Here is a 26,665-nt window from a genome sequence, read left to right on the forward strand (position 1 = left end):
GTTACAGTCCCCTCTCTCCTCTCCGTTACAGTCCCCTCTCCTCTCTGTTACAGTCCCCTCTCCTCTCCGTTACAGTCCCCTCTCCGTTACAGTCCCCTCTCCTCTCTGTTACAGTCCCCTCCCCTCCCTCCTCTCTGTTACAGTCCCCTCCCTACTCTCCGTTACAGTCCCCTCTCTCCTCTCCGTTACAGTCCCCTCTCATCTCCGTTACAGTCCCCTCTCATCTCCGTTACAGTCCCCTCCCTCCTCTCCGTTACAGTCCCCTCCCTCCTCTCCGTTACAGTCCCCACCCTCCTCTCCGTTACAGCCCCCTCCCTCCCTCCTCTCCGTTACAGTCCCCTCCCTCCTCTCCGTTACAGTCCCCTCTCTTCTCCGTTACAGTCCCCTCTCTTCTCCGTTACAGTCCCCTCCCTACTCTCCGTTACAGTCCCTCTCTCCTCTCCGTTACAGTCCCCTCTCATCTCCGTTACAGTCCCCTCCCTCCTCTCCGTTACAGTCCCCTCCCTCCTCTCCGTTACAGTCCCCTCCCTCCTCTCCGTTACAGTCCCCTCCCTCCTCTCCGTGACAGTCCCCTCCCTCCTCTCCGTTACAGTCCCCTCCCTCTCCGTTACAGTCCCTCTCTCCTCTCCGTTACAGTCCCCTCCCTCCTCTCCGTTACAGTCCCCTCTCATCTCCGTTACAGTCCCCTCTCTCCTCTCGGTTACAGTCCCCTCTCTCCTCTCCGTTACAGTCCCCTCTCCTCTCCGTTACAGTCCCCTCCCCTCCCTCCTCTCCATTACAGTCCCCTCCCCATTCTCTGTTACAGTCCCCTCCCTATTTTCCGTTACAGTCCCCTCTCTCCTCTCCGTTACAGTCCCCTCTCTCCTCTCCATTACAGTCCCCTCTCCCTCTCCGTTACAGTCCCCTCTCATCTCCGTTACAGTCCCCTCTCCTCTCCGTTACAGTCCCCTCTCCTCTCCGTTACAGTCCCCTCTCCTCTCCGTTACAGTCCCCTCTCCTCTCTGTTACAGTCCCCTCCCCTCCCTCCTCTCTGTTACAGTCCCCTCCCTACTCTCCGTTACAGTCCCCTCTCTCCTCTCCGTTACAGTCCCTCTCTCCTCTCCGTTACAGTCCCCTCTCATCTCCGTTACAGTCCCCTCCCTCTTCTCCGTTACAGTCCCCTCCCTCCTCTCCGTTACAGTCCCCACCCTCCTCTCCGTTACAGCCCCCTCCCTCCTCTCCGTTACAGTCCGCTCCCTCCTCTCCGTTACAGTCCCCTCCCTCCTCTCCGTTACAGCTCCCTCCCTCCTCTCCGTTACAGTCCCCTCCCTCCTCTCCGTTACAGCTCCCTCCCTCCTCTCCGTTACAGCCCCCTCCCTCCTCTCCGTTACAGCCCCCTCCCTCCTCTCCGTTACAGCTCCCTCCCTCCTCTCCGTTACAGCCCCCTCCCTCCTCTCCGTTACAGTCCCCTCCCTCCTCTCCGTTACAGTCCCCTCCCTCCTCTCCGTTACAGTCCCCTCCCTCCTCTCCGTTACAGTCCCCACCCTCCGCTCCGTTACAGCCCCCTCCCTCCTCTCTCCGTTACAGTCCGCTCCCTCCTCTCCGTTACAGCCCCCTCCCTCCTCTCCGTTACAGCTCCCTCCCTCCTCTCCGTTACAGCCCCCTCCCTCCTCTCCGTTACAGCTCCCTCCCTCCTCTCCGTTACAGCCCCCTCCCTCCTCTCCGTTACAGCTCCCTCCCTCCTCTCCGTTACAGCCCCCTCCCTCCTCTCCGTTACAGTCCCCTCCCTCCTCTCCGTTACAGTCCCCTCCCTCCTCTCCGTTACAGTCCCCTCCCTCCTCTCCGTTACAGTCCCCTCCCTCCTCTCCGTTACAGTCCCCACCCTCCGCTCCGTTACAGCCCCTCCCTCCTCTCCGTTACAGTCCGCTCCCTCCTCTCCGTTACAGCCCCCTCCCTCCTCTCCGTTACAGCTCCCTCCCTCCTCTCCGTTACAGCCCCCTCCCTCCTCTCCGTTACAGCCCCTCCCTCCTCTCCGTTACAGCCCCCTCCCTCCTCTCCGTTACAGCTCCCTCCCTCCTCTCCGTTACAGCCCCCTCCCTCCTCTCCGTTACAGCCCCCTCCCTCCTCTCCGTTACAGTCCCCTCCCTCCTCTCCGTTACAGTCCCCTCCCTCCTCTCCGTTACAGTCCCCTCCCTCCTCTCCGTTACAGTCCCCACCCTCCGCTCCGTTACAGCCCCCTCCCTCCTCTCCGTTACAGTCCGCTCCCTCCTCTCCGTTACAGCCCCCTCCCTCCTCTCCGTTACAGCTCCCTCCCTCCTCTCCGTTACAGCCCCCTCCCTCCTCTCCGTTACAGCTCCCTCCCTCCTCTCCGTTACAGCCCCCTCCCTCCTCTCCGTTACAGCTCCCTCCCTCCTCTCCGTTACAGCCCCCTCCCTCCTCTCCGTTACAGTCCGCTCCCTCCTCTCCGTTACAGTCCCCTCCCTCCTCTCCGTTACAGTCCCCTCCCTCTTCTCCGTTACAGTCCCCTCCCTCCTCTCCGTTACAGTCCCCACCCTCCGCTCCGTTACAGCCCCCTCCCTCCTCTCCGTTACAGTCCGCTCCCTCCTCTCCGTTACAGCCCCCTCCCTCCTCTCCGTTACAGCTCCCTCCCTCCTCTCCGTTACAGCCCCCTCCCTCCTCTCCGTTACAGCTCCCTCCCTCCTCTCCGTTACAGCCCCCTCCCTCCTCTCCGTTACAGCTCCCTCCCTCCTCTCCGTTACAGCCCCCTCCCTCCTCTCCGTTACAGTCCGCTCCCTCCTCTCCGTTACAGTCCCCTCCCTCCTCTCCGTTACAGTCCCCTCCCTCTTCTCCGTTACAGTCCCCTCCCTCTTCTCCGTTACAGTCCCCTCCCTCCTCTCCGTTACAGTCCCCACCCTCCGCTCCGTTACAGCCCCCTCCCTCCTCTCCGTTACAGTCCGCTCCCTCCTCTCCGTTACAGCCCCCTCCCTCCTCTCCGTTACAGCTCCCTCCCTCCTCTCCGTTACAGTCCCCTCTCTCCTCTCCGTTACAGTCCGCTCTCTCCTCTCCGTTACAGTCCCCTCCCTCCTCTCCGTTACAGTCCCCTCCCTCTTCTCCGTTACAGTCCCCTCCCTCCTCTCCGTTACAGTCCCCACCCTCCGCTCCGTTACAGCCCCCTCCCTCCTCTCCGTTACAGCCCCCTCCCTCCTCTCCGTTACAGTCCGCTCCCTCCTCTCCGTTACAGCCCCCTCCTTCCTCTCCGTTACAGTCCGCTCCCTCTTCTCCGTTACAGTCCCCTCCCTCTTCTCCGTTACAGTCCCCTCCCTCTTCTCCATTACAGTCCCCTCCCTCCTCTCCGTTACAGTCCAATCCCTCCATCATTCTCCTCTCCCTTAAGGTGTCTGAATGCTTCCCAGCCGTGCATATATTATGACGGCATGTTGTAACGCTTTTGTTAGTTTTGGTCTTCGGTGTGGGCTTTTTCCTGGACAAAAACATTTTCTCCAGGCATGCCGGAGTCGGTAGCTGAAGTCTACGCCCCTTCATCTGTGATTGGTCAACAGTAGGGATTCTTCAATTAAATGTTTGATGTCATTCAAGGAGTCCGCACCAAACATCTTGGATGTAAAATTGTTCGACTAAGATCTGCATGGTACTTCAAACAAAGGTCTTTTAAGGGATTATGCGTGCACACTCATTCTGAACCGAAGCATGCTGACACCTTTACTCCTCTCCTCAGTCCTCACATCTCTCCCCCACTCTCATGTTCACTTCGGTTCCCATTTCTTCACCCTCCTTCCCTTTAAATCCCAGATGTATGTATGGTTGTTGGTGGATGTGGAGCTTCTAGGCTCCAGCCATTGTAACAGGGGGAGATGAGTGCTTCAGTCAGACACTAGCAGGCTGCGTCTGAACATCTCAACTTGCCTGTCTCTGTCCCCCTCCCTCCCTCTCTCTCTCTCTTTCTCTCTCAAATCCCCAGGCAGGTACAAACACCGACACACAGCAGTGTTTACCCTGTGGTTGAGAGGCTGAGTATTGGTCCCTGAACGACACCAGTCACCCCAGAGAGACCACAGCACTAAAACATCTTTATGCTCTCTCCTTCAAAACAATCTCCTCTCGGTCTCGTCTCTCGCTCCCCCTCCCTAAATCTCTCTCTCTACACCTCTTTCTGCCCTCCTCTCTCACCATGTTTAAGCCCTCCCTTCCTCCCACTCACCCTCCTATTGCTCTTTCGTTCCCAGGGGATAGAGTGATAATCGGAGTCGTCTGTTTTCCTCCTGGCCTACCATACGCCCTGTTGCCTGTGTTCTCTCCCACGGCACTCTCCTCTCTACTCCCCATGGACACACAGCCCCCTTCTCTCCTATCCTCTCTCGTCTCCCACCTCTCCCCTATGGCCCATTTTCTACCATCCCCCCTCCCCCAGCAGTACACCTGCCTGCAGCCCAACTCCAGTAACCTGTGGTGTGCTGTGACCTGCTCTCTAAGGAGCCCCAGCAGACAGACGCTAGGCTAGCTGTCGCTCACTACACTGTCTGTCAGTGACCTCACTGCCCTGTGTGCTAACAGCATGGTTAGCGTAGCCGCAGCAGGCTATCTGTGTTACGTAGCCCTGTCCCTGTCATTCATCCGGTCTCATTAGACACCAGGAAGGCATTGTCTGCTGACCTTGTCAGCTCTCAATCACACACACACACACACACACACACACACACACACACACACACACACACACACACACACACACACACACACACACACACACACACACACACACACACACACACACACACACACACACACACACACACACACACACACACCAAACAGTGCATTCGGGAAGTATTCAGACCCCTTCTCCTTATCAACATGTTAATCCATTTTAGAATTAGGCTCTAACGTAACAAAATGTGGAAACAGTCAAGGGGAATACACTGTACATAGAATACTCACATGGACCAGCAGAGAGAACTCTGTCACCAAACCGCTAAGCTCCTTCAGGTCCTGACAAAACAAACTCATATTAACACAGCAACAATAATACAAACAAAAACCTACTATATGAAATATTAAAGACATGAATAAATATTATAATCTCTTAATCTATTATTAAGACAATTTGTGAATACAGTACAAGGGGCCCAAATATTCCCACCTCCTCCAGGGTGTCCCAGGACTCAGCAGCACTCTCGTTGAGGGGGATCACTGGGAGGAGGTACTGCGTTTGATTGACAGGAGGGGGCTCCCTGCCCACATCATCACCATGGGAACCACCTAATGGACAAGGTCAGTGAGAACCAAATCAAATCAAATTTTATTTGTCACATACCCATGGTTAGCAGATGTTAATGCGAGTGTAGCGAAATGCTTGTGCTTCTAGTTCCGACAATGCAGTAATAACCAACAAGTAATCTAACTAACAATTCCAAAACTACTGTCTTATACACAGTGTAAGGGGATAAAGAATATGTACATAAGGATATATGAATGAGTGATGGTACAGAGCAGCATAGGCAAGATACAGTAGATGGTGTCGAGTACAGTATATACATATGAGATGGGTATGTAAACAAAGTGGCATAGTTAAAGTGGCTAGTGATACATGTATTACATAAGGATGCAGTCGATGATATAGAGTACAGTATATACGTATGCATATGAGATGAATAATGTAGGGTAAGTAACATTATATAAGGTAGCATTGTTTAAAGTGGCTAGTGATATATTTACATCATTTCCCATCAATTCCCATTATTAAAGTGGCTGGAGTTGAGTCAGTGTCAGTGTGTTGGCAGCAGCCACTCAATGTTAGTGGTGGCTGTTTAACAGTCTGATGGCCTTGAGATAGAAGCTGTTTTTCAGTCTCTCGGTCCCAGCTTTGATGCACCGGTACTGACCTCGCCTTCTGGATGATAGCGGGGTGAACAGGCAGTGGCTCGGGTGGTTGATGTCCTTGATGATCTTTATGGCCTTCCTGTAACATCGGGTGTTGTAGGTGTCCTGGAGGGCAGGTAGTTTGTCCCCAGTGATGCGTTGTGCAGACCTCACTACCCTCTGGAGAGCCTTACGGTTGAGGGCGGAGCAGTTGCCGTACCAGGCGGTGATACAGCCCGCCAGGATGCTCTAGATTGTGCATCTGTAGAAGTTTGTGAGTGCTTTTGGTGACAAGCAGAATTTCTTCAGCCTCCTGAGGTTGAAGAGGCGCTGCTGCGCCTTCTTCACGATGCTGTCTGTGTGAGTGGACCAATTCAGTTTGTCTGTGATGTGTATGCCGAGAAACTTAAAACTTGCTACCCTCTCCACTACTGTTCCATCGATGTGGATAGGGAGGTGTTCCCTCTGCTGTTTCCTGAAGTCCACAATCATCTCCTTAGTTTTGTTGACGTTGAGTGTGAGGTTATTTTCCTGACATCACACTCCGAGGGCCCTCACCTCCTCCCTGTAGGCCGTCTCGTCGTTGTTGGTAATCAAGCCTACCACTGTTGTGTCGTCCGCAAACTTGATGATTGAGTTGGAGGCGTGCGTGGCCACGCAGTCGTGGGTGAACAGGGAGTACAGGAGAGGGCTCAGAACGCACCCTTGTGGGGCCCCAGTGTTGAGGATCAGCGGGGAGGAGATGTTGTTGCCTACCCTCACCACCTGGGGGCGGCCCGTCAGGAAGTCCAGTACCCAGTTGCACAGGGCGGGGTCGAGACCCAGGGTCTCGAGCTTGATGACGAGCTTGGAGGGTACTATGGTGTTGAATGCCGAGCTGTAGTCGATGAACAGCATTCTCACATAGGTATTCCTCTTGTCCAGATGGGTTAGGGCAGTGTGCAGTGTGGTTGAGATTGCATCGTCTGTGGACCTATTTGGGCGGTAAGCAAATTGGAGTGGGTCTAGGGTGTCAGGTAGGGTGGAGGTGATATGGTCCTTGACTAGCCTCTCAAAGCACTTCATGATGACGGAAGTGAGTGCAAACGGGGCGGTAGTCATTAAGCTCAGTTACCTTAGCTTTCTTGGGAACAGGAACAATGGTGGCCCTCTTGAAGCATGTGGGAACAGCAGACTGGTATAGGGATTGATTGAATATGTCCGTAAACACACCGGCCAGCTGGTCTGCGCATGCTCTGAGGGCGCGGCTGGGGATGCCGTCTGGGCCTGCAGCCTTGCGAGGGTTAACACGTTTAAATGTCTTACTCACCTCGGCTGCAGTGAAGGAGAGACCGCACGTTTCCGTTGCAGGCCGTGTCAGTGGCACTGTATTGTCCTCAAAGCGGGCAAAAAAGTTATTTAGTCTGCCTGGGAGCAAGACATCCTGGTCCGTGACTGGGCTGGGTTTCTTCTTGTAGTCCGTGATTGACTGTAGACCCTGCCACATGCCTCTTGTGTCTGAGCCGTTGAATTGAGATTCTACTTTGTCTCTGTACTGACGCTTAGCTTGTTTAATAGCCTTGCAGAGGGAATAGCTGCATTGTTTATATTCGGTCATGTTACCAGACACCTTGCCCTGATTAAAAGCAGTGGTTCGGGCTTTCAGTTTCACGCGAATGCTGCCATCAATCCACGGTTTCTGGTTAGGGAATGTTTTTATCGTTGCTATGGGAACGACATCTTCAACGCACGTTCTAATGAACTCGCACACCGAATCAGCGTATTCGTCAATATTATTATCTGACGCAATACGAAACATGTCCCAGTCCACGTGATGGAAGCAGTCTTGGAGTGTGGAGTCAGCTTGGTCGGACCAGCGTTGGACAGACCTCAACGTGGGAGCCTCTTGTTTAAGTTTCTGTCTGTAGGCAGGGATCAACAAAATGGAGTCGTGGTCAGCTTTTCCGAAAGGGGGGCGGGGCAGGGCCTTATATGCGTCGCGGAAGTTGGAGTAACAATGATCCAAGGTTTTACCACTCCTGGTTGCGCAATCGATATGCTGATAAAATTTAGGGAGTCTTGTTTTCAGATTAGCTTTGTTAAAATCCCCAGCTACAATGAATGCAGCCTCCGGATAAATGGTTTCCAGTTTGCAAAGAGTTAAATAAAGTTTGTTCAGAGCCATCGATGTGTCTGCTTGGGGGGGGGATATATACGGCTTTGATTATAATCGAAGAGAATTCTCTTGGTAGATAATGCGGTCTACATTTGATTGTGAGGAATTCAAAATCAGGTGAACAGAAGGATTTGAGTTCCTGTATGTTTCTTTCATCACACCATGTCTCGTTAGTCATGAGGCATACGTCCCCGCCACTCTTCTTACTAGAAAGATGTTTGTTTCTGTCGGCGCGATGCGTGGAGAAACCCGTTGGCTGCACCGCCCTGGATAGCGTCTTCCCGGTGCAGTAATCTGTGAGCTGCTCTGACAGTTGGTGCTTAAAGCTAGTGAGGGAGATAAGTGTTTCCAGTTTCAGAGATTTTTGTAGTTCGTTCCAGTCATTGGCAGCAGAGAACTGGAAGGAGAGGCGGCCAAAGAAATAATTGGTTTTGGGGGTGACAAGAGAGATATACCTGCTGGAGCGTGTGCTACAGGTGGGAGATGCTATGGTGACCAGCGAGCTGCGATAAGGGGGGACTTTACCTAGCAGGGTCTTGTAGATGACATGGAGCCAGTGGGTTTGGCGACGAGTATGAAGCGAGGGCCAGCCAACGAGAGCGTACAGGTCGCTCTGGTGGGTAGTATATGGGGCTTTGGTGACAAAACGGATTGCACTGTGATAGACTGCATCCAATTTGTTGAGTAGGGTATTGGAGGCTATTTTGTAAATGACATCGCCAAAGTCGAGGATTGGTAGGATGGTCAGTTTTACAAGGGTATGTTTGGCAGCATGAGTGAAGGATGCTTTGTTGCGAAATAGGAAGCCAATTCTAGATTTAACTTTGGATTGGAGATGTTTGATATGGGTCTGGAAGGAGAGTTTACAGTCTAACCAGACACCTAAGTATTTGTAGTTGTCCACGTATTCTAAGTCAGAGCCGTCCAGAGTAGTGATGTTGGACAGGCGGGTAGGTGCAGGTAGCGATCGGTTGAAGAGCATGCATTTAGTTTTACTTGTATTTAAGAGCAATTGGAGGCCACGGAAGGAGAGTTGTATGGCATTGAAGCTTGCCTGGAGGGTTGTTAACACAATGTCCAAAGAAGGGCCAGAAGTATACAGAATGGTGTCGTCTGCGTAGAGGTGGATCAGAGACTCACCAGCAGCAAGAGCGACCTCATTGATGTATACAGAGAAGAGAGTCGGTCCAAGAATTGAACCCTGTGGCACCCCCATAGAGACTGCCAGAGGTCAGTGTGGAGTGTGGAGTCAGCTTGGTCGGACCAGCGTTGGACAGACCTCAGCGTGGGAGCCTCTTGTTTAAGTTTCTGTCTGTAGGCAGGGATCAACAAAATGGAGTCGTGGTCAGCTTTTCCGAAAGGGGGGCGGGGCAGGGCCTTATATGCGTCGCGGAAGTTAGAGTAACAATGATCCAAGGTTTTACCACCCCTGGTTGCGCAATCGATATGCTGATAAAATGTAGGAGTCTTGTTTTCAGATTAGTTAAAATCCCCAGCAACAATGAATGCAGCCTCCGGATAAATGGTTTCCAGTTTGCAAAGAGTTAAATAGAGTTCGTTCAGAGCCATCAATGTGTCTGCTTGGGGGGGGTATATACGGCTGTGATTATAATCGAAGAGAATTCTCTTGGTAGGTAATGCGGTCTACATTTGATTGTGAGGAATTCTAAATCAGGTGAACAGAAGGATTTGAGTTCCTGTATGTTTCTTATATCACACCATGTCTCGTTAGCCATAAGGCATACGCCCCCGCCCCTCTTCTTACCAGAAAGATGTCTGTTTCTGTCGGCACGATGCGTGGAGAAACCCGTTGGCTGCACCGCATCGGATAGCGTCTCTCCAGTGAGCCATGTTTCCGTGAAGCAAAGAACGTTACAGTCTCTGATGTCCCTCTGGAATGCTACCCTTGCTCGGATTTCATCAACCTTGTTGTCAAGAGACTGGACATTGGCAAGAAGAATGCTAGGGAGTGGTGCACGGTGTGCCCGTCTCCGGAGTCTGACCAGGAGACCGCCTCGTTTCCCTCTTTTTCTGAGTCGTTTTTTGGGGTCGCAGCATGGGATCCATTCCGCTGTCCTGTTTGAAAGGCAGAACACAGGATCCGCGTCGCGAAAAACATATTCTTGGTCGTACTGATGGTGAGTTGACGCTGATCTTATATTCAGTAGTTCTTCTCGACTGTATGTAATGAAACCTAAGATGACCTGGGGTACTAATGTAAGAAATAACACGTAAAAAAAAAAAAAAACTGCATAGTTTCCCAGAGTGACCAACTTTAGATCCTGACATGTTACTGCTTCTGAAATTTTCAAATTCATAATGAGCATTTAGCTGATTTATTGGTCAATAAAGGAAGAGTGAACATGGCTGCCATAGAATGGAATGAACTGATGTAGTTGAATAGAGGGGAAGGGGGCGGTGCTACCTGAGGATGAGTGGTCTGGGGGGCGTGGTGCCTGTGGCAGAGGGGCGGGGTTAGAATGCAGGAGTAGGAAGTCTTGCGTGGCAGCAGATGCTCGGTCTCTGATTGGCTGAACCAGCCTCTCCAGGGCGGGGCCGTCCTCCGGGCGGACACGTCCACACAGCTTCTCCATCTCTCTAACATTAGCCCTCAACTGCTACAGAGAGGGAGAGAGAGGTTCAACAAGTAGGTCAACTTCCCAACAGATAGATTTAAAAAAGAGGCATGAGAGAGAGAGAAGTACACCCTCATACAGACAGACAGGTTCCAGTGTCTCTGCTGGGAGGAGGAGTGAGAAGGGGGAAGTAGGAGGGTGTCAGATCGCCTCCCCTGGTTGTACCCATCAGCCCCAGGGCAGACCAGGGCAGGGGTCAGGAGGTCATGACCAATATATGCTCCCACGCTAATTAGACATGATGAATAAACATACACGCACAGCTGCAGACTGGATTAGCATTGAGCTGCTATGGCCACGGGGAGACACCTGTCAGAACGCTAAAGAGCTGTTAGCATACGCTTCACAGATAACACACACACACACAAAGAACATCAACAATAAGAACATTAACAGGTGAATGAACTCTCTGCGCTGCTGGAGAAGGTTGGTTAAAACCTCTTAAATGTAATCTACGTAATCCCCTAAAGTAATTATTTACCATGAGAGGGCCATAAACAATAACTAGTAATGCTGCAATCTCTACGGTTCAAATTTCCCCTTTCTGGAAAAACAGTTAGACTGGTGAGGTGTAGTCACCTTTCAAGACACAATATCAAGTACACAGCACAAACATGATTCAAACATGATACCAATATGTTATATGATGGATATCCTATAACTAAACTGTATAAAGAAGGCTTGAAATAACTTATTTGTTCTAAATATAGTATAATCAATTTATAAAACGACTAACTACAAGATTTCTGTATAATACATATTTGTATATTTATTGTTAGAGAAAATGGGCATATTTTCTAAAGGTCTCTTGATCAAAACGTCTGTCCCCATCACTGAGAATATTTCATGAACTCGTTAGGCCTTTCATCTCATATAGTGTCCGTCTATCACAAACAGAAAGTGGGTTTTGTTACAAATCTATTCATTATTTTAGACCTACTGGCTATAAATCGATCTGAATGTGGTACGGTGATGAAACCACTCCCCCTCGCTGCATTACGGTGTAAGGATTCCAGGCATATGCTGCTTCATACAGGCAGAAGAGACATGCTACTGTGTCTGTAAAAATCAGGGCTACTGCTCAATGCAAGCCAACTCGATCGATTTATAAGCAAAAATTTCAGTCAGAACCGCGCAGGTCCCGTAAACAGGGGACTTTATATCGAAGAGGATTTATTTAAGAGGATATTGTTACTAAACGATTGCATAACCGCCATCGATAAAAGACAGTACGGTGCAGCCGTCTTCATTGACTTGGCCAAGGCTTTCGACTCTGTCAATCACCGTATTCTTATCGGCAGACTCAATAGCCTTGGTTTTTCTAATGACTGCCTAACCTGGTTCACCAACTACTTTTCAGACAGAGTTCAGTGTAGTGTGTCAAATCGGAGGGCCTGTTTTCCGGACCTCTGGCAGTCTCTATGGGGGTACCACAGGGTTCAAGTCTCTATGGGGGTACCACAGGGTTCAAGTCTCTATGGGGGTACCACAGGGTTCAACTCTTTTCTCTGTATATATCAATGATGTCTCTCTTGCTGCGGGCGATTCCCTGATCCACCTCTACACAGACGACACCATTCTGTATACTTCTGGCCCTTCCTTGGACACTGTGCTAACTAACCTCCAAACGAGCTTCAATGCCATACGACACTCCTTCTGTGGCCTCCAACTGCTCTTAAACGCTATTAAAACCAAATACATGCTTTCCAACCGTTTGCTGCCTACACCCGCCTGCCCGACCAGCATCACTACTCTGGACAGTTCTGACCTAGAATATGTGGACAACTATAAATACCTAGGTGTCTGGCTATTCTCTCCTTCCAGACTCATTAAACATCTCCAATCCAAAATCAAATCTAGAATCGGCTTTCTATTTCGCAACAAAGCCTCCTTCACTCACGCCGCCAAACTTAACCTAGTAAAACTGACTATCCTACCGATCCTTGACTTCGGCGATGTCATCTACAAAATAGCTTCCAATACTCTACTCAGCAAACTGGATGCAGTCTATCACAGTGCCATCCGTTTTGTTACCAAATCACCTTATACCAACCACCATTGCGACCTATACGCTCTAGTTGGCTGGCCCTCGCTACATATTCGTCGCCAGACCCACTGGCTCCAGGACATCTAAGTCTATACTAGGGAAAGCACTGCCTTATCTCAGTTCACTGGTCACAATAACAACACCCACCCATAGCACGCGCTCCAGCAGGTATATCTCACTGATCATCGCGAAAGCCAACACCTCTTTGGCCACCTTTCCTTCCAGTTCTCTGCTGCCTGTGACTGGAGAGAATTGCAAAAATCGCTGAAGTTTGAGACTTTTATTTTCCTCGCTAACTTTAAACATCTGCTATCTGAGCAGCTAACCGATCGCTGCAGCTGTACATAGTCCATCTATAAATAGCTCACCCAATCTACTTACCTCATCCCCATACTGTTTTTATTTTGTTTACTTTTCTGCTATTTTGCACACCAGTATCTCTACTTGCACATCACCATCTGCTCATTTATCACTCCAGTGTTAATTTGCTAAATTGTAATTATTCGCTCCTATGGCCTATTTATTGCCTTACCTCCTCATGCCTTACCTCCTCATGCCTTCTCCTCATGCCTTCCCTCCTCATGCCTTACCTCCTCATGCCTTCCCTCCTCATGCCTTCTCCTCATGCCTTACCTCCTCATGCCTTCTCCTCATGCCTTACCTCCTCATGCCTTACCTCCTCATGCCTTCCCTCCTCATGCCTTACCTCCTCATGCCTTCTCCTCATGCCTTCTCCTCATGCCTCATGCCTTACCTCCTCATGCCTTCTCCTCATGCCTTACCTCCTCATGCCTTACCTTACCTCCTCATGCCTTACCTCCTCATGCCTTACCTTACCTCCTCATGCCTTACCTCCTCATGCCTTTCTCCTCATGCCTTACCTCCTCATGCCTTCTCCTCATGCCTTATGCCTTCTCCTCATGCCTTACCTCCTCATGCCTTACCTCCTCATCCTCATGCCTTACCTCCTCATGCCTTACCTCCTCATGCCTTACCTCCTCATGCCTTACCTCCTCATGCCTTACCTCCTCATGCCTTACCTCCTCATGCCTTACCTCCTCATGCCTTCTCCTCATGCCTTACCTCCTCATGCCTTCTCCTCATGCCTTACCTCCTCATGCCTTCTCCTCATGCCTTCTCCTCATGCCTTCCCTCCTCATGCCTTACCTCCTCATGCCTTCTCCTCATGCCTTACCTCCTCATGCCTTACCTCCTCATGCCTTACCTCCTCATGCCTTACCTCCTCATGCCTTACCTCCTCATGCCTTACCTCCTTATGCCTTCTCCTCATGCCTTACCTCCTCATGCCTTACCTCCTCATGCCTTACCTCCTCATGCCTTCTCCTCATGCCTTACCTCCTCATGCCTTACCTCCTCATGCCTTCTCCTCATGCCTTCTCCTCATGCCTTACCTCCTCATGCCTTCTCCTCATGCCTTACCTCCTCATGCCTTACCTCCTCATGCCTTCTCCTCATGCCTTACCTCCTTATGCCTTCTCCTCATGCCTTACCTCCTCATGCCTTTCTGTATATAGACTTTCTTTTTTCTACTGTGTCATTGACTTGTTTATTGTGTTATTGACTGTATGTTTGTTTATTCCATGTGTAACTCTGTGTTGTTGTCTGTGTCACACTGCTTTGCTTTATCTTGGCCAGGTCGCAGTTGCAAATGAGAACTTGTTCTCAACTATCCTACCTGGTTAAATAAAGGTTAAATAAAAAATTACACAAAAAAAAAAATTCTGTATTTTTTGGGGGCAAAAGGCGTTTACAGGACTACGGTCTACTGATTGAAAGGTGTGTAGGAGTGTAACTGGTCCATATTTGTGTGTTTTCAGGCTGTTGTTATCTCTGGGGGGAAGGGGATAGGGAGGGGGGGACCCCTGAGACCGTTGTATGATTGTCAGTCACTCAGCCAGCGGTGTGTGTGTGACTGTGTGTCAGCCAGTCAGTCGGGGACAGACAGGCATGTGAAGCAGCAGGAATCCATCTCTGCAGACAAACACACAGTAAACACCAGGGAGAAAGTGAAACCAGGCACACGTTGCTAAATAGGCCCTGCCACACCAACACACACACACACACAGGGCGTTACGAAACCGATTCACTAGCCTGCTAATATTGTTCCACTCACTAAGTCTTAGGCCTAGTTAACTAGTCTGTAACCTGAAGAATCAGTGTATGCGTCTAGGTGTGAATGTATGTACCCAGCAGACAGCTACCTTACCGTAGGTCCAGGGCTCCGTCTTCACCTCTTGGTCGGCCGGTCCAAGTGGATTATTATTTGTTCAGATGATGACTAAACATAAATATGTTCAAATCAAACCAGTAGGCTCTCCGAGCTGGTACTCTGACTAACAATCACCCTAATTGACAGCACCGAATGTGCTTATCAACCACCTGGACAAGGTTGCTGCTGCCCCCTGGGGGAATGGAGTGTGGAAGTGATCTGTAGTGTGCTGTCCAAACTACCTAACCTATTCCCTCAAAGTGATGAGCAGCAGAGGGGGGTCTATAATAATATTCACAGTTAGGAGAAAGGGATGAATAGATGAGTGATGGATGAAAATAGAGGCATGCAGACAGAAATACAGAAAGCAGAGAAGCCCACTTCCTGCTAGAGACTTCACTTCCTGCCTAGAGAGTGGGGGGGGGGTGATGCTGTCTTTCTCTGCTTCCCTCTGCCTTTCTTGCTCTCTCTCTACTTCTCTTAGGCTCTATCTGTGCTGCATGTCCTTGTGTATCATCACCCATCTTCAGCTTCCTTACACACACCCAGCCCAGCGGACAGAAACACACACACGCCACACAGGAAAGCACTCTGCCCCTCTCAAGGGGTTTGAGGGGAATGGTGTGTTTTGAGTGTGTGTGTGTGTGTGTGAGGGAAGGAGGTGGGGGTGAATCCTTCACTTCCAAAGACATGGTGGTGTCATTGTGAAAAAAACACACACACACACAGACCCTTTTATAACACACACTCAATTTTACATACACACTCCTGATCTCCTGCAGGCACACAGCACACAATCACAACATACTGCATATACTCAGCACAAGGCCAGTGTGCGTGTGTCTATGTTTTACCTGCACAGTGCGGCTGGCATTGATGTGCTCCTGATGAAGGCGATCCCATTGTCCACTATGCTGGAACTGTAAGACAATAACAAGCTCAGTTGCTGCTTCTCTGTATGTGGTTCTTCTGTAATGTCCAATGGTCGGTGATGTGAGTTTGCGTGTGTATATACAGTGCCTTGCGAAAGTATTCGGCCCCCTTGAACTTTGCGACCTTTTGCCACATTTCAGGCTTCAAACATAAAGATATAAAACTGTATTTTTTTTGTGAAGAATCATCAACAAGTGAGACACAATCATGAAGTGGAACGACATTTATTGGATATTTCAAACTTTTTTAACAAATCAAAAACGGAAAAATTGGGCGTGCAAAATTATTCAGCCCCCTTAAGTTAATACTTTGCTGCGATTACAGCTGTAATCGCTTGGGGTATCTCTCTATCAGTTTTGCAAATTGAGAGACTGAAATTTTTCCCATTCCTCCTTGCAAAACAGCTTGAGCTCAGTGAGGTTGGATGGAGAGCATTTGTGAACAGCAGTTTTCAGTTCTTTCCCCAGATTCTCGATTTGATTCAGGTCTGGACTTTGACTTGGCCATTTATTTTTGAACCATTCCATTGTAGATTTTGCTAAAAGGTTTTGGATTATCGTCTTGTTGGAAGACAAATCTCCGTCCCAGTCTCAGGTCTTTTGCAGACTCCATCAGGTTTTCTTCCAGAATGGTCCTGTATTTGGCTCCATCCATCTTCCCATCAATTTGAACCATCTTCCCTGTCCCTGCTGAAGAAAAGCAGGCCCAAACCATGATGCTGCCACCACCATGTTTGACAGTGGGGATGGTGTGTTCAGGGTGATGAGCTGTGTTGCTTTTACGCCAAACATAACGTTTTGCATTGTTGCCAAAAAGTTCAATTTTGGTTTCATCTGACCAGAGCACCTTCTTCCACATGTTCAGTTAGTTCCAAGATGGCGTAGCAGTAACTCGTCCTGTCGTATCGTCTCTCTGTAAATATCGTCTCTTTTTCGTTTGAGATATTTTAGATATTTTTTTCTTCGCATATCTTTAAAAACATTTTGCTAAACCTAAGCTTCCAAATACTCTTCTGCAACCCGCCAATGTAGCTACTTTTCCTAAAGTAGTTATATTTACTTCAAAACCGGAACCCTTCAACTGAAGCTAGCCAGCTAATCCACCAGCTATGCTAGCGGTCTTCAGCTAACCTTTAGCTCGGAAAGCTCTCGCCAGTTCGAACAACGCGACGCTAACCAGAGCATAACGGACCTATTTATTTTTTACCCCGGATTCCCACCACAAACGGAACATTCTTCAGCTGGATCTTCACAACTAGCTATCGAGCTAAACAGCAACCCTGGTTGATTACTCCTGGCTAGCGTTTCCACCCACGTAGCTTGAAGCTAGCCCGGCCAGAGCTCCTAGCATACTCCTGGGCTTCTATACCCGGATCCACGACAGTTCTATCGATGTCACCGCATGAAGAGGAATAAACAGACTCACCCCATCGCAACGTCCTCCAAAGGCTAACTCACTAGCCCTCGCTATCTCCTTGCTTGCTAACTCGGCATGCTAACTGCTAGCTTGTTTAGCTTGTTTAGCCCAGAACACACCCAAGAACCTCCAGAAGCTAACCAGCTAGCTACAAGCTATTTAGCTACCAGCTAGCTAGCTACAAGCTACTTAGCTACCAGTTAGCTAGCTACAAGCTACTTAGTCATTGTTAGTTTTCTTAACCTGGATAACACTCGCCAGCCCAGCCCCCTGCCCCATCCACCGCTGCCCCTGGACTCTGATCACTTGGCTACATAGCTGATGCACGCTGGACTGTCCATTAATCACGGTACTCCATTCTGCTTGTTTGTTTTATCTGTCGGCCCCGTTGCCTAGTCAATGCCATTTTACCTGCTGTTGTTATGCTAGCCGATTAGCTGTTGTCTCACCCACTGTTTTAGCTAGCTTTCCCAATTCAACACCTGTGATTACTGTATGCCTCGCTGTATGTCTCTCTCAAATGTCAATATGCCTTGTATACTGTTGCTCAGGTTAGTTATCATTGTTTTAGTTCACTATGGAGCCCCTAGTCCCACTCCTCATACCCCTGATACCTCCTTTGTCCCTCCTCCAACATATGCGGTGACCTCACCCATTACAACCAGCATGTCCAGAGATAAAACCTCTCTCATCATCACCCAGTGCCTGGGCATACCTCCGCCATACCCGCACCCCACCATACCCCTGTCTGCGCATTATGCCCTGAATATATTCTACCATGCCCAGAAACCTGCTCCTCTAATTCTCTGTCCCCAACGCTCTAGGCGACCAGTTTTGATAGCCCTTAGCCGCACCCTCATACTACTCCTTCTCTGTTCCACGGGTGATGTGGAGGTAAACCCTGGCCCTGCATGTCCCCAGGCACCCTCATTTGTTGACTTCTGTGATCGAAAAAGCTTTGGTTTCATGCATGTCAACATCAGAAGCCTCCTCCCTAAGTTTGTTTTACTCACTGCTTTAGCACACTCTGCTAACCCTGATGTCCTTGCCGTGTCTGAATCCTGGCTCAGGAAGGCCACCAAAAATTCAGAGATTTCCATACCCAACTATAACATCTTCCGTCAAGATAGAACTGCTAAAGGGGGAGGAGTTGCAGTCTACTGCAGAGATAGCCTGCAAAGTAATGTCATACTTTCCAGGTCCATACCCAAACAGTTCGAACTACTAATTCTGAAAATTACTCTCTCCGGAAATAAGTCTCTCACTGTTGCCGCCTGCTACTGACCCCCCTCAGCTCCCAGCTGTGCCCTGGACACCATTTGTGAATTAATTGGCCCCCATCTATCTTCAGAGCTCATAATGTTAGGTGACCTAAACTGGGACATGCTTAACACCCTGGCCGTCCTACAATCTAAGCTAGATGCCCTCAATCTCACACAAATCATCAAAGAACCCACCAGGTACAACCCTAACTCTGTAAGCAAGGGCACCCTCATAGACGTCATCCTGACCAACTGGCCCTCCAAATACACCTCCGCTGTCTTCAACCAGGATCTCAGCGACCACTGCCTCATTGCCTGTATCCGCTACGGTGCCGCAGTCAAACGACCACCCCTCATCACTGTCAAACGCTCCCTAAAACACTTCTGTGAGCAGGCCTTTCTAATCGACCTGGCCCGGGCATCCTGGAAGGACATTGACCTCATCCCGTCAGTTGAGGATACCTGGTCATTCTGTAAGAGAAACTTCCTCACCATATTAGATAAGCATGCACCGTTCAAAAAATGCAGAACTAAGAACAGATACAGCCCTTGGTTCACTCCAGACCTGACTGCCCTCGACCAGCACAAAAACATCCTGTGGCGGACTGCAATAGCATCGAACAGTCCCCGCGATATGCAACTGTTCAGGGAAGTCAGGAACCAATACACGCAGTCAGTCAGGAAAGCTAAGGCCAGCTTCTTCAGGCAGAAGTTTGCATCCTGTAGCTCCAACTCCAAAAAGTTCTGGGACACTGTGAAGTCCATGGAGAACAAGAGCACCTCCTCCCAGCTGCCCACTGCACTGAGGCTAGGGAACACGGTCACCACCGACAAATCCATGATTATCGAAAACTTCAACAAGCATTTCTCAACGGCTGGCCATGCCTTCAGCCTGGCTACTCCTACCTCGGCCAACAGCCCCGGCCCCCCGCAGCTCCTCGCCCAAGCCTTTCCAGGTTCTCCTTTACCCAAATCCAGATAGCAGATGTTCTGAAAGAGCTGCAAAACCTGGACCCGTATAAATCAGCTGGGCTTGACAATCTGGACCCTCTATTTCTGAAACTATCCGCCGCCATTGTCGCAACCCCTATTACCAGCCTGTTCAACCTCTCATATCGTCTGAGATCCCCAAGGACTGGAAAGCTGCCGCAGTCATCCCCCTCTTCAAAGGGGGTGACACCCTGGACCCAAACTGTTACAGACCTATATCCATCCTGCCCTGCCTATCTAAGGTCTTCGAAAGCCAAGTCAACAAACAGGTGACTGACCATCTCGAATCCCACCGTACCTTCTCCGCTATGCAATCCGGTTTCCGAGCCGGTCACGGGTGCACCTCAGCCACACTCAAGGTACTAAACGACATCATAACCGGCATCGATAAAAGACAGTACTGTGCAGCCGTCTTCATCGACCTTGCCAAGGCTTTCAACTCTGTCAATCACCATATTCTTATCGGCAGACTCAGTAGCCTCGGTTTTTCGGAAGACTGCCTTGCCTGGTTCACCAATTACTTTGCAGACAGAGTTCAGTGTGTCAAATCGGAGGGCATGTTGTCCGGTCCTCTGGCAGTCTCTATGGGGGTGCCACAGGGTTCAATTCTCGGGCCGACACTTTTCTCTGTATATATCAATGATGTTGCTCTTGCTGTGGGCGATTCCCTGATCCACCTCTACGCAGACGACACCATTGTATACACTTTCGGCCCGTCATTGGACACTGTGCTATCTAACCTCCAATCGAGCTTCAATGCCATACAACACTCCTTCCGTGGCCTCCAACTGCTCTTAAACGCTAGTAAAACCAAATGCATGCTTTTCCGATCGCTGCCTGCACCCGCATGCCCGACTAGCATCACCACACTGGATGGCTCCGACCTTGAATATGTGGACACCTATAAGTACCTAGGTGTCTGGCTAGACTGCAAACTCTCCTTCCAGATCCATATCAAACATCTCCAATCGAAAATCAAATCAAGAATCAGCTTTCTATTCCGCAACAAAGCCTCCTTCACTCACGCTGCCAAGCTTACCCTAGTAAAACTGACTATCCTACCGATCCTCGACTTCAGTGACGTCATCTACAAAATTGCTTCCAACACTCTACTCAGCAAACTGGATGCAGTTTATCACAGTGCCATCCGTTTTGTCACTAAAGCACCTTATACTACCCACCACTGCGACTTGTATGCTCTAGTCGGCTGGCCCTCACTACATATTAGTCGCCAGACCCACTGGCTTCAGGTCATCTACAAGGCCATGCTAGGCAAAGCTCCGCCTTATCTCAGCTCACTGGTCACATTTACATTTACATTTAAGTCATTTAGCAGACGCTCTTATCCAGAGTGACTTACAAATTGGACACGATGGCAACACCCATCCGTAGCACGCGCTCCAGCAGGTGTATCTCATTGATCATCCCTTTCGTTCCAGTACTCTGCTGCCTGTGACTGGAACGAATTGCAAAAATCGCTGAAGTTGGAGACTTTTATCTTCCTCACCAACTTCAAACATCAGCTAGCTGAGCAGCTAACCAATCGCTGCAGCTGTACATAATCTATTGGTAAATAGCACACCCATTTTCACCTACCTCATCCCCACAGTTTTTATTTATTTACTTTTCTGATCTTTTGCACACCAATATCTCTACCTGTACATGATCATCTGATCATTTATCACTCCAGTGTTAATCTGCAATATTATAATTATTCGCCTACCTCCTCATGCCTTTTGCACACATTGTATATAGACTCCCCTTTTTTTCTCTGTGTTATTGACTTGTTAATTATTTACTCCATGTGTAACTCTGTGTTGTCTGTTCACACTGCTATGCTTTATCTTGGCCAGGTCGCAGTTGCAAATGAGAACCTGTTCTCAACTAGCCTACCTGGTTAAATAAAGATGAAATAAAAAAATAAATTAAATAAAATGTTTGGTGTGCCTCCCAGGTGGCTTGTGGCAAACTTTAAACAACACTTTTTATGGATATCTTTAAGAAATGGCTTTCTTCTTGCCACTCTTCCATAAAGGCCAGATTTGTGCAATATACGACTGATTGTTGTCCTATGGACAGTCTCCCACCTCAGCTGTAGATCTCTGCAGTTCATCCAGAGTGATCATGGGCCTCTTGGCTGCATCTCTGATCAGTCTTCTCCTTGTATGAGCTGAAAGTTTAGAGGGACGACCAGGTCTTGGTAGATTTGCAGTGGTCTGATACTCCTTCCATTTCAATATTATCGCTTGCACAGTGCTCCTTGGGATGTTTAAAGGTTGGGAAATCTTTTTGTATCCAAATCCGGCTTTAAACTTCTTCACAACAGTATCTTGGACCTGCCTGGTGTGTTCCTTGTTCTTCATGATGCTCTCTGCGCTTTTAACGGACCTCTGAGACTATCACAGTGCAGGTGCATTTATACGGAGACTTGATTACACACAGGTGGATTGTATTTATCATCATTAGTCATTTAGGTCAACATTTGATCATTCATTTACATTTACATACATTTAAGTCATTTAGCAGACGCTCTTATCCAGAGTGACTTACAAATTGGTGCATTCACCTTATGACATCCAGTGGAACAGTCACTTTACAATAGTGCATCTAAATCTTAAAGGGGGGGGTGAGAGGGATTACTTATCCTATCCTAGGTATTCCTTAAAGAGGTGGGGTTTCAGGTGTCTCCGGAAGGTGGTGATTGACTCCGCTGTCCTGGCGTCGTGAGGGAGTTTGTTCCACCATTGGGGGGGCCAGAGCAGCGAACAGTTTTGACTGGGCTGAGCGGGAGCTGTACTTCCTCAGTGGTAGGGAGGCGAGCAGGCCAGAGGTGGATGAACGCAGTGCCCTTGTTTGGGTGTAGGGCCTGATCAGAGCCTGGAGGTACTGAGGTGCCGTTCCCCTCACAGCTCCGTAGGCAAGCACCATGGTCTTGTAGCGGATGCGGGCTTCAACTGGAAGCCAGTGGAGAGAACGGAGGAGCGGGGTGACGTGAGAGAACTTGGGAAGGTTGAACACCAGACGGGCTGCGGCGTTCTGGATGAGTTGAAGGGGTTTAATGGCACAGGCAGGGAGCCCAGCCAACAGCGAGTTGCAGTAATCCAGACGGGAGATGACAAGTGCCTGGATTAGGACCTGCGCCGCTTCCTGTGTGAGGCAGGGTCGTACTCTGCGGATGTTGTAGAGCATGAACCTACAGGAACGGGCCACCGCCTTGATGTTGGTTGAGAACGACAGGGTGTTGTCCAGGATCACGCCAAGGTTCTTAGCGCTCTGGGAGGAGGACACAATGGAGTTGTCAACCGTGATGGCGAGATCATGGAACGGGCAGTCCTTCCCCGGGAGGAAGAGCAGCTCCGTCTTGCCGAGGTTCAGCTTGAGGTGGTGATCCGTCATCCACACTGATATGTCTGCCAGACATGCAGAGATGCGATTCGCCACCTGGTCATCAGAAGGGGGAAAGGAGAAGATTAATTGTGTGTCGTCTGCATAGCAATGATAGGAGAGACCATGTGAGGTTATGACAGAGCCAAGTGACTTGGTGTATAGCGAGAATAGGAGAGGGCCTAGAACAGAGCCCTGGGGGACACCAGTGGTGAGAGCGCGTGGTGAGGAGACAGATTCTCGCCACGCCACCTGGTAGGAGCGACCTGTCAGGTAGGACGCAATCCAAGTGTGGGCCGCGCCGGAGATGCCCAACTCGGAGAGGGTGGAGAGGAGGATCTGATGGTTCACAGTATCGAAGGCAGCCGATAGATCTAGAAGGATGAGAGCAGAGGAGAGAGAGTTAGCTTTAGCAGTGCGGAGCGCCTCCGTGATACAGAGGAGAGCAGTCTCAGTTGAATGACTAGTCTTGAAACCTGACTGATTTGGATCAAGAAGGTCATTCAGAGAGGGATAGCGGGAGAGCTGGCCAAGGACGGCACGTTCAAGAGTTTTGGAGAGAAAAGAAAGAAGGGATACTGGTCTGTAATTGTTGACATCGGAGGGATCGAGTGTAGGTTTTTTCAGAAGGGGTGCAACTCTCGCTCTCTTGAAGACGGAAGGGACGTAGCCAGCGGTCAGGGATGAGTTGATGAGCGAGGTGAGGTAAGGGAGAAGGTCTCCGGAAATGGTCTGGAGAAGAGAGGAGGGGATAGGGTCAAACGGGCAGGTTGTTGGGCGGCCGGCCGTCACAAGACGCGAGATTCAGAGATCCTCACTGAACTTCTGGAGAGAGTTTGCTGCACTGAAAGTAAAGGGGCTGAATAATTTTGCACGCCCAATTATTCAGTTTTTGATTAGTTAAAAAAGTTTGAAATATCCAATAAATGTCATTCCACTTCATGATTGTGTCCCACTTGTTGATTCTTCACAAAAAAATACAGTTTTATATCTTTATGTTTGAAGCCTGAAATGTGGCAAAAGGTCGCAAAGTTCAAGGGGGCCGAATACTTTCGCAAGGCACGGTATGTGTGTGTGTATATATATATGTATATACCACCTTCCGGAGACACCTGAAACCCCACCTCTTTAAGGAATACCTAGGATAGGATAAGTAATCCCTCTCCCCCCTTTAAGATTTAGATGCACTATTGTAAAGTGACTGTTCCACTGGATGTCATAAGGTGAATGCACCAATTTGTAAGTCGCTCTGGATAAGAGCGTCTGCTAAATGACTTAAATGTAAATGTAAATGTATATGTGTGAGTATATGTGTGTGTTACCTTCAGTATATTGCTGTGGTGTCTCTGCAGTCTTTCTAGGTCTGTCGGCAGGGCTACTTTAGTGAACTTGTTGATTGGCCCTTCAAGACGCCTCAGCGTCAGCTTGCCCCCTTCCTCTGACATCCTCCCTGACATCTGACCACAGGTGTGTTTTCACACCTGCAACCATACACACGTGCTCCTCTTACTCAGCTACCTGGAAGACAGGAGGGAGTTGGTATACATCAAACATCAGTGTGCCACACACAACCACGTGACCGTTTTTTATACACACACACACACACACACACACACACACACACACACACACACACACACACACACACACACACACACACACACACACACACACACACACACACACACACACACACACACACACCTCCTTGTATGTAACCCAATGCCAAACACATCACAACATACCATTGCTGGCTAGTAGGGAGGTTTGCTAACTCCCTCCTGCCCAAGGTTTGAATAACAGGGTCTCAGTCTGTCTCGAGCTGTTAGCTAGCTAAAGAAGTTAAACGACAACATCCGGGAACAAATGATAACAGAAAACTTTGCTTGTTCCAGAGAGAAGAAATGTCTGTAATTATGACACATTAAAACACATTTTGACCGAGGTAAGGCATCATCCTCTAGCTAGCTGGGAGTTATAACGTTATATTGTGCTCTTAAAGTAACAATATAACGTTATAACTGCCAGAATCAGATGTATGTCAGGTGAGTTAACAGTATGTTAGCAAGCTAGCCAGCACAGCTGACTATTCAAACTTTAAATCTATCATATTTCATTTTCAAACCGTGAACATATTACTTACTTAAAGTAAAAACCCATGAGTGTAAAACTTGAGAGATGCATTCTTCTAGGCTATTTAGTAACTGTGTGTCTCAAGTTAGCTACATGTCCAACTTTCTCTTCTGTTTGTAAACAACTCTCTGCTTTGCGCGCAGACGAATTACTTCCGATCTAAAACCTTAGCCCACAGAGAGAACGGTCCGCCCCTTGAGGTTGAATCTACAGCAGTCACATACAGTAACCTTTCTGATTAATTGAACGTTATTGAATGAAGTTCAATAGTGAATATTATAGCAAGAGGTGAGTGACTGATTTCATATACATTTTTGTAAAAGCGGGAATTGAACTTCCGCCAAGTTGTACATCTATATTGATTGGGTAGACAATATTGATCATGTCAGGCAAATAACATCGACCAATGTGTGACGCGCGGGAACAGCTAGAATTTCCACTCAGTCGGACTATCACCACATGCACGCAAGCGCGCACGCACGCACGCACAAATACACACACAAACACACACACACACACAAACTATGATGTGGAGCTGCTAGGAGGGTGGAGTGGTGCCAGGTGCATGGTCTGGCCGGGCCAGCACAGCACTAGGCTTAGAGTGGATTATTATGGACATGTCATCTCCTGTGGCTCTCTAGTGTGTGTGTGTGTGTGTGTGTGTGTGTGTGTGTGTGTGTGTGTGTGTGTGTGTGTGTGTGTGTGTGTGTGTGTGTGTGTGTGTGTGTGTGTGTGTGTGTGTGTGTGTGTGTGTGTGTGTGTGTGTGTGTGTGTGTGTGTGTGTGTGTACATGCGTGTGTGTGTGTACATGCGTGTGTGTGTGTACATGCGTGTGTGTGTGTACATGCGCGTGCGTGCATGTGGTGATAGTCCGACTGAGTGTGACTGTGTTTGTGTGTGTGAGTGCATGTGAGTGTTTGTGCGTGTCTGTGTATATGAATATGTGTGTGTGTGTGATATTGGGGATAGAGCAGCATGCGCTCCTGGTCCTGCTGGGAGATAAGCAGATCTATAGCAAGCCTCTGTACCTCTGTCATCACCTTTAACATTTAACACACACACATACACGCACACACACACGCACTTCCTGTGCTGGTTGGAAAGCGTTTGAGGAGGCCTCTCTATTTATGTCATTGGGCCTCAAACACCAAGCCTGCAGGGGGGCTCCCCTGGTGTGTGTCTAGTCCCACAGGGAGACTCCCGCAGCAGAAAGGTAAAGCCACAGCAGACTGAGGGGGAGGAGCTGAGCAGACAGTGAAAGTCTGGACACCCACATCACACCACAACATTGTGTTGTTTCAGATGTGTGTCTCCCATAAAACTTCTCAAATAGTTGCCATCCCTTTTAATAGCCAGGCATCGGCACACATTTCAGCAAATAGCACCTGTTTCAAATAGATGCCGTGTCTAAATTAATTGTTTGCGAGTGAACTTCAGTGAGTACCGCAAGATTGCTCAAAGAAGATAAAGAAGAGCCATTGATGAGACAGCAGTGTGGTTTGACATGGTCGACTGAACTACGGTGGATACAAGAGGTGCAACGAGTGAGACAATGGTGCTGAAATGTGAAATCGGGGGTGTATGATGGGCAGCCTAGTCTTTGCATGTCTGATCTGTGATGGA

At 49.1% G+C, this 26,665-nt stretch overlaps 1 protein-coding gene across 1 annotated transcript in view; it reads right to left on the bottom strand.

The window, feature by feature from the left end:
* The window catches only part of LOC123998310 (syntaxin-17-like), a 54,533-nt gene extending 29,331 nt beyond the window's left edge, over nt 1-25,202 (bottom strand). The window contains exons 1-6 of the mRNA XM_046303409.1: nt 25,053-25,202; nt 24,232-24,427; nt 15,779-15,844; nt 10,437-10,629; nt 5,138-5,256; nt 4,936-4,986 (exon numbers count right to left, since the gene is read on the bottom strand). Of these exons, the coding sequence (XP_046159365.1) occupies nt 4,936-4,986; nt 5,138-5,256; nt 10,437-10,629; nt 15,779-15,844; nt 24,232-24,366 (564 nt within the window). The 5' untranslated portion in view covers nt 24,367-24,427; nt 25,053-25,202. The remainder of the gene's footprint in view (nt 1-4,935; nt 4,987-5,137; nt 5,257-10,436; nt 10,630-15,778; nt 15,845-24,231; nt 24,428-25,052) is intronic.
* Nucleotides 25,203-26,665: the final 1,463 nt, after the last annotated feature.

The sequence above is a fragment of the Oncorhynchus gorbuscha genome, linkage group LG15 (assembly GCF_021184085.1).
Source record: "Oncorhynchus gorbuscha isolate QuinsamMale2020 ecotype Even-year linkage group LG15, OgorEven_v1.0, whole genome shotgun sequence".
NCBI classification, from domain to species: domain Eukaryota; kingdom Metazoa; phylum Chordata; class Actinopteri; order Salmoniformes; family Salmonidae; genus Oncorhynchus; species Oncorhynchus gorbuscha.